This window comes from Staurois parvus, unplaced genomic scaffold, assembly GCF_062004578.1.
Source record: "Staurois parvus isolate SC_StPar_1 unplaced genomic scaffold, SC_StPar_1.0 ptg000013l, whole genome shotgun sequence".
NCBI lineage: Eukaryota > Metazoa > Chordata > Amphibia > Anura > Ranidae > Staurois > Staurois parvus.
This window is the reverse complement of record NW_028317809.1, coordinates 5,006,808-5,021,123: the sequence shown is the minus strand read 5'-3', so window position 1 is coordinate 5,021,123 and position 14,316 is coordinate 5,006,808. Positions and strand designations below refer to the sequence as shown.

Here is a 14,316-nt window from a genome sequence, read left to right as displayed (position 1 = left end):
GTGTTTTTGAAACAAGTGTGGGTTTTTTTTTAAGCGATCCTGTCATTGGATCAGTATCAAAACATGGATCTAAGGGTTACTGCATTTTCCTTCTCCAAAAAAAACTCTAAAGGATAAGTTTGGAACATGTTACACCCATATTTAGGGTATAAGACATGTAACATGTCCAGCATCAGACCCCTCTTCCCCCAATAACCCCCCTCTCTTTCAGGCAGTGAGCCAGGGATCTTCTCCCTGTACTCGTTGCCACAATTCAAAGAGAGTGTGGCCACACGGCCGCATCACTTATTCACTGATCACTGTGAATCAATAAACTGTAAGTACCGACAGCTTTGCAGCTTTCAGCTTGTAGTTTTCAACGAATTTGATTGTTCATTGATTCTTCCTGTCTGTGTAAAGCTGCCTCCTCGTACGATGTACAAGCAGACAGCTTACACTGACAGTCTGCAGAAGACCTGCACAGGACCAGCGATCTGCTGATCACCGTTGCAATGCTTTCCAGGCTCCTAAAACAAAAAAAGTAAATATACATTTTTTACCTGCAAAATAATGTGCATTTATTATTTTTTGTTTAAAAGATAAACATCCTTTAAAGTGATTTATTTCCTCTTCTGATAGATTCATGCCTTTTTCCTGCAATCTACTAGCCAGTCCAGTGTCATTGCAGCTTCCTCCAGCGGTGGGGATCATGCTTCCAGGAATGAACCGCATTCATGTAATGACTCGTGAGCACTGTTCAGTTCTGGAGTACTATGAGCCCAGCCTGCACAACAACACTTGCCCTAGGAGGCATGTATTTGACAGGCTGGGCTCACAGGAAATAGCCAGAATGACATGACTGTCATTCTGTCTTAACAAGATTGCCAGCACTGGACCATGCACAAGGTAATTAGAATTTTTAGGATTCTATTTTATGTATTTTTTAACAAGGAGGTATAAAAAAAACACAACACACACTCAAATTCTACTTTAGGATTTCTAAAAGTATACATTGAAAAAAAAATTACACAGTTCCATGTTTAACAAAAAATGGCAGCACAGTGGCTAAATGGTTAGCACTTCCGCCTGGCAGTACTAGGGTCGTTGGTTCGAACCCCAGCCACGGAACCTCCTGCCTGGAGTTTGCATGTTCTCCCTGTGCCTGCGTAGGTTTCCTACGGGTACTCCGGTTTCTTCCCACCCTCCAAAGACATGCTGGTAGGTTAATTGGATCCTGTCTAAATTGGCCCTAGTATGTGTATGTATGAATGTAAGTTAGGAACTTTAGATTGTACACCCCTTGAGGGTTAGGGACTGATGTGAATGTACTATATATATGTAAAGCGCTGCATAAATTGACAGCGCTAAATAAGTACCTGAAATAAATACATTTGTGTAAATATACAGTAAGCAGAGAGATCTAAAGCAGTATCAATATAAAGCCTGCTATACTTACCAAACAGTTTTCTAAAGCAGTTTACAGGCGATTCCTGATCCTCAAGGCTCTCCGCTTCCAAAAGTGTCTCACCTAAGCTGACCTGAAAACAAAAATCTTAAAACATATTTTGCATACTAAAACCAAACTGATTGTTACATTAGTTCAACAGCAAATCAATATCCATACCCCATGCTGTACAACAGTTTCAGGGAACCGCCTCAACAAAAGTAGCAGCATTTCTGCCCGTTCCAGTGTATTAAAACATTGTTCTGTGGCTTTAAGTAACATCTCACATTGTACCCGACCAGGAAGGGCTTCAAAAAGACCTGGGAAAAGAAATGGTAACATAGGCAACTTAATTGTTTGCTAAATGTGGGAAATTCAGAATCACACTGTGAGAAATAGGTCTTTAACTAGGAAACAATTATCCACTAAAGTTGTTTATTTTTCACTTCATAAGTTTAATCTACTTACCAGACCAACCAAACAAAAGGATACACTCATTCTAAAGCATTTGGACACACTCTGAATACATTAAACAAAGCCTTACAATGGGGTTACAGTATTTCTACTTATGCAGCCAAATAACCCACTGAGTACTTGGTGTAAGTGTGTTTGTTGCAGGGGCAGGTTGTCAACATGGACTGCCTGATATTAACCCCTTCACGCCTAAGGGTAAAACAAATCTAAAGCGCAATTTTGCAACGTTGACATGTGTTAGTAAAACGGTACATATCACCACAACTACTTTGTACATCCAGGTGAATTATACCTTGTTTTTTTTAGGACAAATTGGGCATTCATTTGGTGGTAAATGGTAATGGATATCTCCTGCACAGCACAGCCATCCAAAGCAGTATGCTTACAGTGAAGCACACTAAAAACAGCCCCCTAGTAAAACACTCCCAGCACACACTTAACCCTTCGATCGCCCCTTATGTTAAACCGTTCCTGCCCAGTGCCATTAGTACAGTGATTTCTTTTTTAGCACTGATCACTGTATTGGTGTCACTGGGGATGTCAGTGACACCAAGTCAGTTCCCCCCAGTGTCAGAATGCCTGCCGCAGTCCCGCCATAAGTCACTGATCGCCACCATTATTAGTATTAAAAGAAAAACAAAATTCCAGTATCTATACCGCCATTTCTAAACGCTATAACTTTCACGTAAACCAATTAATTTACACGTATTGAGATTTTTTTTTAGCAAAGACATGGAGCAGAATACATTTTGGCCTAAATTTATAACGAAATTTGATTATTACATTTTTTTACTGGACATGTTTTATAGCAAAAAGTCCAAAATACTGTTTTTTTTTTCTCAAAATTGTCGGTCCTGGTTTTTTTATAGCGCAAAAAGAAAAAAAAACATACAGGCGATCAAATACCACCGAAAGAAAGCTCAATTCGTGAGAAAAAAAGGATATAAATTTCATTTGGATGCAGTGTTCCATGACCACGCAATTGTCAGTTAAAGTAACACAGTGCAGTAACGCAAAAAATGGCCTGGTCAGGAAGGGGGGGGGGGGTAAATCCTTAGGAGGCCAAGTGGTTAAAGAGTCATCATAAATAGAACCATCACCACCACTGAACTTGCACCATGCAGTATTAGATACATACTTGTTCCATACCTCTTAAGAACTGTGTTTGCTTATCCTGTGAGTCATTACGAAGAGCAGCTGTTATCACACCAATTTCCCTCCAAACTATTGGCTGGTCACTGAAGTTTACAAACCTTGACATAACAAAAAGAGTACAGCTTCTGTCAGCACAAAAAAGACAATCCAGATAAAAACGACACAAGTATTGATAAATCCTTCATACAATGACACTGTGGGGTTGATGTACTAAAATTGGAAAGTGCAAAATCTGGTGCAGCTCTAGTTAAAAAACAATCAGCTTCTAAATTCAGCTTGTTCAATTAAAAGAGAAGTATGGGATTGATTTTAAAAAAATATTATACTAATCTAGGCGCATGCAGCATCGTTCCTCCGCCAGCTCTAAGACGGAGAACTGAGTGATCCAACACCACTGATAGCTCAGTTCTTGGTCTTCAGGCTGCAGAGAGCCAGTGACTATCAATCACCAGCTCTCTGCCCCTCCAGCGCTAACTAGAGCGCTGGTCTGTAAGGGGGCGGGAGTGGCTAGCTCTGGCCCTCAGCAGATCACTGAGAGGCTAAACTAGCTGCTGGTCCAGGCATCTGGGTGGATCCTGACCATATGGCTTTTCAGAGCCTTGACCAGCTCTATGACGTCAGCTGACAGTAGGATTTAGCCGTGTGACATCTGAAAACAGGTCACAGGAGTGCAGAATGAACTGCACGCCTGTGATCCATAGGAAAAATACAAACAAATAAAGCTTTGGCTATACTTCTCCTTTAAGCTATGAAAGAAGAAAAAAACTTGGAAGTTAATTTGTATCTATGCAGAGCTGCAGCAGTTTTTGCACTCTCCAGTTTGAATAAATCAATCCATACTGTATGGGGCAGTGGTTGCAATGGAAATTTGAGGGTGGGAGGGGAGGCATTTGCATCATGTTACATGCAATACTTTTAATATGGGTGGAACATGTAACATGTGCAACATGCAGGGTGGATAAAAATCAATGATTTTTTAAAAAAAATCAAAAAAAAAATCGATTTTTTTCATTTAAATCAGATTTTTTTTATTTAAATCGGATTTTTTTAAATAAAATGCTTTTTGAGGAAAATATATTACTATCCAAAGGTTATTCCATCATGAAATAAAGATTAGTTTTTTAATTATGTAGAATAAGGCTGTATATGTTTAATTTTTTTGGTAAATAAATTCCATTGATCCATTCACAATGTCATGCTCTTCCAGAGGTTTTTGTAAGATTATTGGGCGGTTTCTCTGCCTACAAGATATTATCACAGATGCTTGGCTTACTTTTGCAGTTCTCAAAACTGAATTTGACTCAGCGGAGATCACATGCCTCTTCTTCACAGCAAAAATGTTATAACATGAACAGAGGTAAGAAAAAGACCTTAATCCTAACTTCTACAAACCTATGAATACAGAATCAACCCCTTCAGTGCTAAGTTTCAAGAAGTTCAGTGAATAGAATAGAAACAATATTTTTCTGATTGTTTGGAGTGGAATAGATCTGCACAAGAAGAAAGTGAAACGAAGTGTGAGGAGGAAGGGGCTGACAGTCTAAGTTTCTTAAAATATATACAGTCAGGTCCATAAATATCGGGACATTGACACAATTCTAACATTTTTGGCTCTATACACCACCACAATGGATTTGAAATGAAATGAACAAGATGTGCTTTAACTGCAGACTGTCAGCTTTAATTTGAGGGTATTTACATCCTAATCAGGTGAACGGTGTAGGAATTACAACAGTTTGCATATGTGCCTCCCACTTGTTAAGGGACCAAAAGTAATGGGACAGAATAATAATCATAAATCAAACTTTCACTTTTTAATACTTGGTTGCAAATCGTTTGCAGTCAATTACAGCCTGAAGTCTGGAACGCACAGACATCACCAGACGCTGGGTTTAATCCCTGGTGATGCTCTGCCAGGCCTCTACTGCAACTGTCTTCAGTTCCTGCTTGTTCTTGGGGCATTTTCCCTTCAGTTTTGTCTTCAGCAAGTTAAATGCATGCTCAATCGGATTCAGGTCAGGTGATTGACTTGGCCATTGCATAACATTCCACTTCTTTCCCTTTAAAAACTCTTTGGTTGCTTTTGCAGTATGCTTTGGGTCATTGTCCATCTGTACTGTGAAGCGGCGTTCAATGAGTTCTGAAGCATTTGGCAGAATATGAGCAGATAATATTGCCCGAAACACTTCAGAATTCATCCTGCTGCTTTTGTCAGCAGTCACACCATCAATAAATACAAGAGAACCAGTTCCATTGGCAGCCACACATGCCCACGCCATGACACTACCACCACCATGCTTCACTGATGAGGTGGTATGCTTGGGATCATGAGCAGTTCCTTTCCTTCTCCATACTCTTCTCTTCCCATCACTCTGGTACAAGTTGATCTCGGTCTCATCTGTCTATAGGATGTTGTTCCAGAACTGTGAAGGCTTTTTTTAGATGTTGTTTGGCAAACTCTAATCTGTCCTTCCTGTTTTTGAGGCTCACCAATGGTTTCCATCTTGTGGTGAACCCTCTGTATTCACTCTGAAGTCTTCTCTTGATTGTTGACTTTGACAAACATACACCTACCTCCTGGAGAGTGTTCTTGATCTGGCCAACTGTTGTGAAGGGTGTTTTCTTTACCAGGGAAAGAATTCTTCGGTCATCCACCACAATTGTTTTCTGTGGTCTTCCGGGTCTTTTGGTGTTGCTGAGCTCACCGGTGCGTTCTTTTTAAGAATGTTCCAAACAGTTGTTTTGGCCACGCCTAATGTTTTTGCTATCTCTCTGATGGGTTTGTTTTGTTTTTTCAGCCTAATGATGGCTTGCTTCACTGATAGTGACAGCTCTTTGGATCTCATCTTGAGAGTTGACAGCAACAGATTCCAAATGCAAATAGCACACTTGAAATGAACTCTGGACCTTTTATCTGCTAGTTGTAATTGGGATAATGAGGGAATAACACACACCTGGCCATGGAACAGCTGAGAAGCCAATTGTCCCATTACTTTTGGTCCCTTAACAAGTAGGAGGCACATATGCAAACTGTTGTAATTCCTACACCGTTCACCTGTTTTGGATGTAAATACCCTCAAATTAAAGCTGACAGTCTGCAGTTAAAGCACATCTTGTTCGTTTCATTTAAAATCCATTGTGGTGGCGTATAGAGCCAAAAATGTTAGAATTGTCGATGTCCCAATATTTATGGACCTGACTGTATATTTTGTTTAGACAAATTAGTTAACAAACATGGATGTTTGTTTAAGCAAATAACATATGCTGGAATGTTATTGTTTCAGTTGAATACATTTATTTAAATTGTTATTATTAAGGTAATGATTATTTTTCTCCTTCCTAAGTACAACAGAAAAGTTGTCCAAATATGAATGATTAACCTATTAAACTGGGGATAAAATAACTAATATAAAAAGTTGTTATTCTAAAAATCTTCATCTACTTGCATATTAAAGTTATACCAGCAAGAATTAGTCTTTATGTAGAAAACTAGGATTTAAATCAAGCCTTACTGACTAGTGATTTAAATCAGTTTGATTTAAATCAAATCCACCCTGGCAACATGTGCAAAAAGGTGAACTCAGCCTTTAAGAGCTTGCTAATAGATTCAACCTTTTTACAATCAGAGCCTACTCACACCAGCTGATGTGTGCTGGTTCAGTTAAAATATTCCCATTTGCACTACTGAAAATACCCTACACACAAAAGACCAAATGTATTGATTTATTTTAAATTGAATGAAAATGAAGTGTTTATTGATACTGAATTAAAATGAACAAATAAAAAAACCTCACATGTCATATAGGAGTCTTCCAGCTGAGGCAGTGCGTTCCGCATTTCTTTCAATATTGTACATTTCATACTGTAAAAAAAAAAATGCTGCACTGAAAACAGAATTGAAATTCAACAAAAAAAGAGAATAGAAATAGAACAAGAAATAGATAATAAATGGTACATAAAAAAACCAATGGAGAACATTATTTTAAAAGGAATATTTAATTTGATCAATTTTATAACTGCCTTTATATAAACTATTTAAAAACACCAGTCAACATTTTCCAGTTATTTCTGCCTACTACTATTTCCTACGCTGCCATCTTGGGACTCAGGAGTCGGCTGTCACTTCCTGATCACTCATTTGCACCCCCTCACTGAAGCATTGCACTTGATGTGTATTTTCATAAGGCTGTGAGAGGAACGGGCAGGCTGAATGTATGTCATTCTCACATGAGGAAGTGTGGGCTAGCAATTACAGAAAAAGGTACTCACCCGGAAAAAAAAAAGAAGAAAACAACACGTGATTGTGTTACAGGTAGTGAGGGAGGACTGAAATAATACTAGGTTCTATTGATGTGTGAAGGTCCGTATTATTATTATTATACAGGATTTATATAGCGCCAACAGTTTAAGTAGTGCTTTACAACATAACGGCAGACAGTACAATTACAATACAAATTAATACTGGAGGGTTCGGAGGGCCCTGCTCGTTACAGCTTACAATCTGAGTGGGGAGGGAGCAATACAGTGTGACACAATCTGCCTGACTCTCCACCACAGCCAATCAGAAGCCTTGTATTCTTCCCGTGAATGTCTGAGCAGTGCTCACCTTGACTTGATTTTATTCCGGAAGCAGGATGGGAAATTCCTGGAACACAGTTCTGCATACTGGATGTAGCTGATGCTACATACAGGTTATACAGCACATACATCTGTTAGTGAAGAGAACAATTCTTTTGGTCCAAACTACAGTAAGTTAAAGTGACACAAATCTGGAGTTAGGTTTTAAAGTATAACTAAAGGCAAGACTTTTTTTCTAGTTTTGGATTGAGTAGAGATGGATTAGAACCCCTGCCAGTTATTATTGCTGTCTGTGCCCCTTACGAAGATTCACCCCCCCCCCCTCCTATTTGTCCTGTTTACCATTATCACTGAAAGTAAAACCCAAATTTTGAGTTGTCACCAGAAAAGGAATAGAGGAAATGTCTTTAAATGGGGAGACCAGTTTTAGTGACTACCAGGGAATTCCATCGCTTCCATAATGAAGTGAAAGCAAAACTGAAGGCATTAAAGTCGATCTAAAGCCTAAACATGTTTTTCCTTAATGCATTCCTTGCATTAAAGTGATTCTAAAGGTTAAAATAAAAATAAATAAATATGTCATACTTACCTGTTCTGCGTAATAGTTTTGCACACAGCAGCCCCAATCCTCTTCTTTTTGGGTCCCCAGTCAAGTGCCCCCAATAACAAGCCTCTTGCTCCAGAGTACTCAAGCATGCTCAATCATGAGCTGCACTCATGTAAATGGACACTGTCCATTCACACACAGAGTGTGGCTTGGCTCCGCCCCTTCCCTCCCCCCGCTTTCTCCTCATTGACTCACTGGCTGTGATTGACAGTAGCAGGAGCTAATGGTTCCTGCTGCTGTGTGAGCCAATGAGGTGAGAGAGACCTGGGAGAGCCGTGGCTCTCGTGCACATCGCTGGAGCAAGATGGGGCTCCTGTAAGTATAAAAGGTGGCTGAGGGAGGAGTTATACCAAGAAGGTTTTTAACCCTCATGCACAGAATGCATGCCTTTAGAACCACTTTATAGAAAAAAAATGTTTAGGTAGCAGTATCCCCCCCAAACTTACCTTACTTGATCCAGCGCTGTGCCTGTCTGCAGCAGCTCTTTCCTGACTTCCTACTCTCAGGCTTGGCTGACAGCAGTAGGAGCAAATCCTGTGACGAGGAAGCAGGGGAGGCGGGGTCAAGTCTCGCTGTGTGTGCCTATGGATACAAGCAGGGTGGCTCAGGCGTGAACCTGCACGTGTGCCCCCACAGAAAGTGGCTTGCTATGGGAGCACTCATAGAGGAGAAAGAGCCTAGAGTGCTAGGCATGAGACCCCAGAAGAGGATGATAAGATCCTGCTGCTGTCAGTCAAATCCTGTGACAAGGTACCAGAGGAGGCAGAGTCAAGACTTGTTGTGTGTGCCTATGGATGCAAGAAGGGAGGACGAAAAAGAATTCTCCTGCGCTCCAAGACTCAGACAGGTGGCACAAGATGGAACCAGGCCTGGGGAGAACGAACACCACTGCATAAAGGGCTGTGCAGCTCCAAACCAAGGCTGGGGAAGCCCAATCAGCACTGTAAAATGAAATAAAAAACAAGAAGCGCACCAGCCTTGCGCATTACCTCAGCGACCAAAATTTATTACTTGTAAAAAACATACTCACAAACAGCGAATAAAATCAGGCATGTAAGTCCTCTCAGGGACTTGAAGATAACATGAGTCCCATCAGGGGAATAGGTGTTCAGTACAGCTGACGCGTTTCGAAGGGAGTCCCTTCTTCCTCAGAGCTCTGAGGAAGAAGGGACTCCCTTCGAAACGCGTCAGCTGTACTGAACACCTATTCCCCTGATGGGACTCATGTTATCTTCAAGTCCCTGAGAGGACTTACATGCCTGATTTTATTCGCTGTTTGTGAGTATGTTTTTTACAAGTAATAAATTTTGGTCGCTGAGGTAATGCGCAAGGCTGGTGCGCTTCTTGTTTTTTATTTCATTTTACAGTGCAAGAAGGGAGGCTCAGGAGTGAGCCCACATGGGCGCCCCATAGAAAGTGGCTTGCTATGGGGGCACTCAGAGAAGAGAAGGAGCCTACAGCGCTAGTGGGGGACCCGAGAAGAGGATAAGGGGTGCTTTGTGCAAGTCCATTGCACAAAGCAGGTAAGAATGTACCTATTTGTGTTTACAATCACTTCAACCACTTAAAAAAAGACCACTCCTTTTGTAGTCTTACTGGTCAAGGGCTGCCCTCCTGTGCAAACTTACGTCATTTTGCACTTCCTCCACACAGAGGCACGGGCGCGCTGCTGGCGGATCGCTTCTGCTGTGAACTGTCACAGCAGAAGCCGATCTGTGAGTTCAGGCAAATGGATCTTTGCCAGCACCCACATATTATCAGGCAGGGCGGAAGAACAGAGCTGTTTACATAAGCACAGCTCTGTTGTGATAGGGGAAAGTGATTGACCCTGTATCCCTGCAGAGCTGGGAACATGATCCATCACTTCCCCTTGTACCAGCGCCATCTTGTGTACACCAAGCACATAGCTAAGCACACACCTAACCATTTGATCACCCTATATGTTAACCCCTTCCCGACCAGTGTCATTAGTACAGTGATCAGTGCATATTTTTAGCCCTAATCACTGTATTAGTGTCACTGGTTCGCACAAAGTGTCACTAAATGTAAAAATGTCCACCACAATATCGCTGTCCCGCTTTAATTCGGTGATCGCTGCCATTACTAGTATAAAATATATTTTTTTAAAAATTACAGCATACGTCCCATAGTTTGGAGATACCATAACTTTTGTGAAAACTAATCAATATACACTTATTGGGATTTTTTTTACCAAAAATATGTAGCAGAATACATTTTGGCCTAAATATATGAAGACTTTTTTTGTTGGATATGTTTCATAGTAGAAGATAAAAAATAATGTTTTTTTTTCAAAATGATCACTTTATTTGTTTATAACACAAAAAGTGAAAAAAAAAAAAACAAAACAAAAAAACACAGAGCTGACTGAATATCACCAAAAGAAAGCTCCATTTGTGGGGAGCAAAGGACATAAATTTCATTTATGTACAATGTTGCATGACTGCGCAATTGTCAGTTAAAGTAACGCAGTGTCGTATTGCAAAAAAATTACCTAGTCAGGAAGGGGAGCCAATCTTCCGGAGGTCAAGTGGTTAACAAAAGACTGAGAAGGCAGGCTATTATCGCATTGTACACCTACCTGCCTCCTTGCTGTCTTCTGTGGCATGTAAACTGAGATGTACATATACAGCTCAGGTTTTATAGCCCTGTCAGTGTAGCGGGATGACTTTCTCTGGTACACGCGGGGGGGGGGGGGGGGGGGGAGTTGCTGCTGGCCAATGGACATGTCTGAAGATCGGCACCCAGGAAGAAGATGCCAACCAGGGACCTGAACCACTAAAGAGGAGGTCAATTTACAGCCTGTAGTTCCACTTAAAGGGAAATCACAGGTGGTAACAAAAACCTGACAGGGGTTATAACCTTCCCTTATGGTGTTCAACATTTGTCTAGTTGCCTTTAGTTCTTTGATAACCACTTTACTACCGTGCTATAGCTGAATGACGGCTACAGTGTGGTAATCCAGAGTTCTGGGAGGGCGCATATGATGTTCTCCAAGAACATGCCCCCAGCGCTGTTTGTGATTGCTGTGTCCTTTGGACACAGGTGATCACATGACAAGGTAAAAGGCCATTCACAGTGAACTTTTGCCATGTGATCAGCTGTGTCCAATCATAGCTGACTGCTATGTAAATACACTTGCCTGTTATCGGCACTACTTTCCTCACGCTGTCACAGCATGAGGAAAGTACTGCTGGTAACTGGCAACTGACAAAGCAGACATCTGCAAGTGCCCAACAGTGCTACCTATTAGCCCTCATGCACATTTGACGTTTTTACAGTGGTTGTTTTTGGCTTTTGATGTTTTTTTCTACAGCCAGTAAACCCCCCAGCATGTTATCCTATGTGTCCATGTACACATACACTGTAATCAATGTTTGTTGGCTGGAAAAAAAAAACCAGGACTAGTGGGTTTCTAGAGGAGTTTTTTAGCTGAAAAAATGCGTTTTTTGGATTTTTTAACAAAAAAAATTGGGGGGGGGGGTTAAAACTAAAAAATGCAAACGTGGAAAAACGCCGCTAAATGCTAATTTAAAAACGCTTAAAAAAACTCATGTTTTTAATGTGACTTTACACAGCTAATGTTACCAGCGTTATCAATACGTCAAGTGTGCATGAGGGCTAAGTGCCCTTCAGTGCTGCATATAGGTGCAGCATCATCAGTGCTGCCTATCAGTGCCCATCACTGCTACATATAGGTGCAGCATCATCAGTGCTACATATAGGTGCAGCATCATCAGTGCTACATATAGGTGCAGCATCATCAGTGCTACATATAGGTGCCACATATAGGTGCATCATCATCAGTGCTGCCTATCAGTGCCCATCAGTGCTACATATAGGTGCAGCATCATCAGTGCTGCCTATCAGTGCCCATCAGTGCTACATATAGGTGCAGCATCATCAGTGCTGCAAATCAGTGCCCATCAGTGCTACATATAGGTGCAGCACCATCAGTGCTGCCTATCGGTGCTACATATAGGTGCAGCATCATCAGTGCTGCCTATCAGTGCCACATATAGGTGCATCATCATCAGTGCTACATATAGGTGCATCATCATCAGTGCTGCCTATCAGTGCCCATCAGTGCTACATATAGGTGCATCATCATCAGTGCTGCCTATCAGTGCCCATCAGTGCTACATATAAGTGCAGCATCATCAGTGCTGCCTATCAGTGCTACATATAGGTGCAGCATCATCAGTGCTGCCTATCAGTGTCCATCATTGCCGCCTATCAGTGCCACATATAGGTGCAGCATCATCAGTGCTGCCTATCAGTGTCCATCATTGCTACATATAGGTGCAGCTTCATCAGTGCTGCCCATCAGTGCTACATATAGGTGCAGCATCATCAGTGCTGCCTATCAGTGTCCATCATTGCCGCCTATCAGTGCCCATCAGTGCCACATATAGGTGCAGCATCATCAGTGCCTCCTCATCAATGCCCATCAGTGCCGCCTCATCAACGCATATCAGTAAAGGAGAAAAATTACCTGTTTACAAAATTGTATAAAAGAAAGAAATAAAACATTTCTTTCAAAATTTTCGCTTTTTTTTGTTTATACTGCAAAAAAATAAAACACCGAGTGGTGATTAAATACCACCAAAAGAAAGCTCTAGTTGTGTGAAAAAAATTATAAAAATGTCATATGTGTACAGTGTTGCATGACCGCGCAATTGTCATTCAAAGTGCTACAGCGCTGAAAGCTGAAAATTGGCCTGGACAGGAAGGGGGTGAAAGTGCCCGGTAGGCAAGTGGTTACTTCTTTGTTTTGCAGGCAGGCCTTTCTTAGTTGTTTCCTCCAGTGACCTTCCTATACATGACACTTCTGTTAGAAGCCTGCCCCCATTCATTTCATTGTCTGGCAATGAGAAATAAACTGCCCAGGTGTATGGTGTGGTAGTAGGTTTCTGCAGAGCTGTGTCTGGCCCCTTCTCTCCCTACATACATAGAGGACTCATGGGTCACACCTGGATGTTGAAGTCCTGCGGGTAGAGGGTGCGGGCGGTGATAAGCCAGGCTCGGGCCGCACACGTGTCCTCCTGGACCAGCTCCCGGGCTCTCCGGACTAGAAACTCACAGTCCCCTAGTCCCGCCATAGTCACCAATGATCCCGGCGACGACTCATGACATCCCCAGGAAAAGATCGGACTACGCATGCGCAGCCCAGTGTCGCGACTTGATGCTGTCACATGCTAGTTTCCGTGTCTGTTGTTACTATAGCAATGAGGAACACTTGATATTCGCGTTCTGTGATAGCATGTAATGAAGTGTCCCTGGCTCAACCTGCTGCCTAGCGGGGGAGGTGAGGGGGTGGTTTGCAGACAGACACTAATCTGTGTTTCCCTCTTGCCCTGTTACAGCAGTGTTTTTCTAGCAGTCTCATGTAATATTTATCCAGTCTCCTGCAGTTCAGACTCCTAAAGCATCTTCCTAGTCTCCAACCAGGCCCGCACTGGGACAAAAAATAACATTTTGGACTCAGCAGCCCAAAGCTCGGGACCCTTTCCTCGGAGCCCAGCAAGGGAGACCTAGGTTTTTGTTTTTATGTAATTTTTACAATTTTATAATTGAGGAAGGAAGGAAAGGAAGAAGGGAAACAGGAGACAGAAAAAGAAAGAGACGTATAGAAGGAGGGAAAGAAGGAATGAATGAAAAAGGAAAGAGGGAAAGAAAGAAGGAAGGAGGGAAACAGGAGACACAGAGAGAGAGAAAGGAAGATGTATAGAAGGAAGGAGGGAAACCAGAGAAAGAGAGAAAGGAAGATGTATAGAAGGAAGGAGGGAAACCAGAGAGAGAGAAAGAGAGGAAGATGTATAGAAGGAAGGAGGGAAACCAGAGAGAGAGAAAGAGAGAAAGGAAGATGTATAGAAGGAGGGAGGGAAACCAGAGAGAGAAAGAGAGAAAGGAAGATGTATAGAAGGAAGGAGGGAAACCAGAGAGAGAAAGGAAGATGTATAGAAGGAAGGAGGGAAACCAGAGAGAAAGAGAGAAAGGAAGATGTATAGAAGGAAGGAGGGAAACCAGAGAGAGAAAGAGAGAAAGGCAGATGTATAGA

The 14,316-nt window shown here is 41.8% G+C and overlaps 1 protein-coding gene across 2 annotated transcripts in view; it reads right to left on the bottom strand.

Annotated features, from left to right (window-relative positions):
- Positions 1–13,396, bottom strand: part of INTS10 (integrator complex subunit 10) — a 55,146-nt gene extending 41,750 nt beyond the window's left edge. For both annotated transcript variants that reach the window (XM_089675311.1, XM_089675315.1), the window contains exons 1-5: positions 13,229–13,396; positions 6,847–6,914; positions 3,047–3,150; positions 1,604–1,743; positions 1,436–1,517 (exon numbers count right to left, since the gene is read on the bottom strand). In XM_089675311.1, coding sequence (XP_089531437.1) covers positions 1,436–1,517; positions 1,604–1,743; positions 3,047–3,150; positions 6,847–6,914; positions 13,229–13,357 — 523 coding nt within the window. In that variant the 5' untranslated portion in view covers positions 13,358–13,396. The remainder of the gene's footprint in view (positions 1–1,435; positions 1,518–1,603; positions 1,744–3,046; positions 3,151–6,846; positions 6,915–13,228) is intronic.
- Between the last annotated feature and the right edge of the window lie 920 nt (positions 13,397–14,316).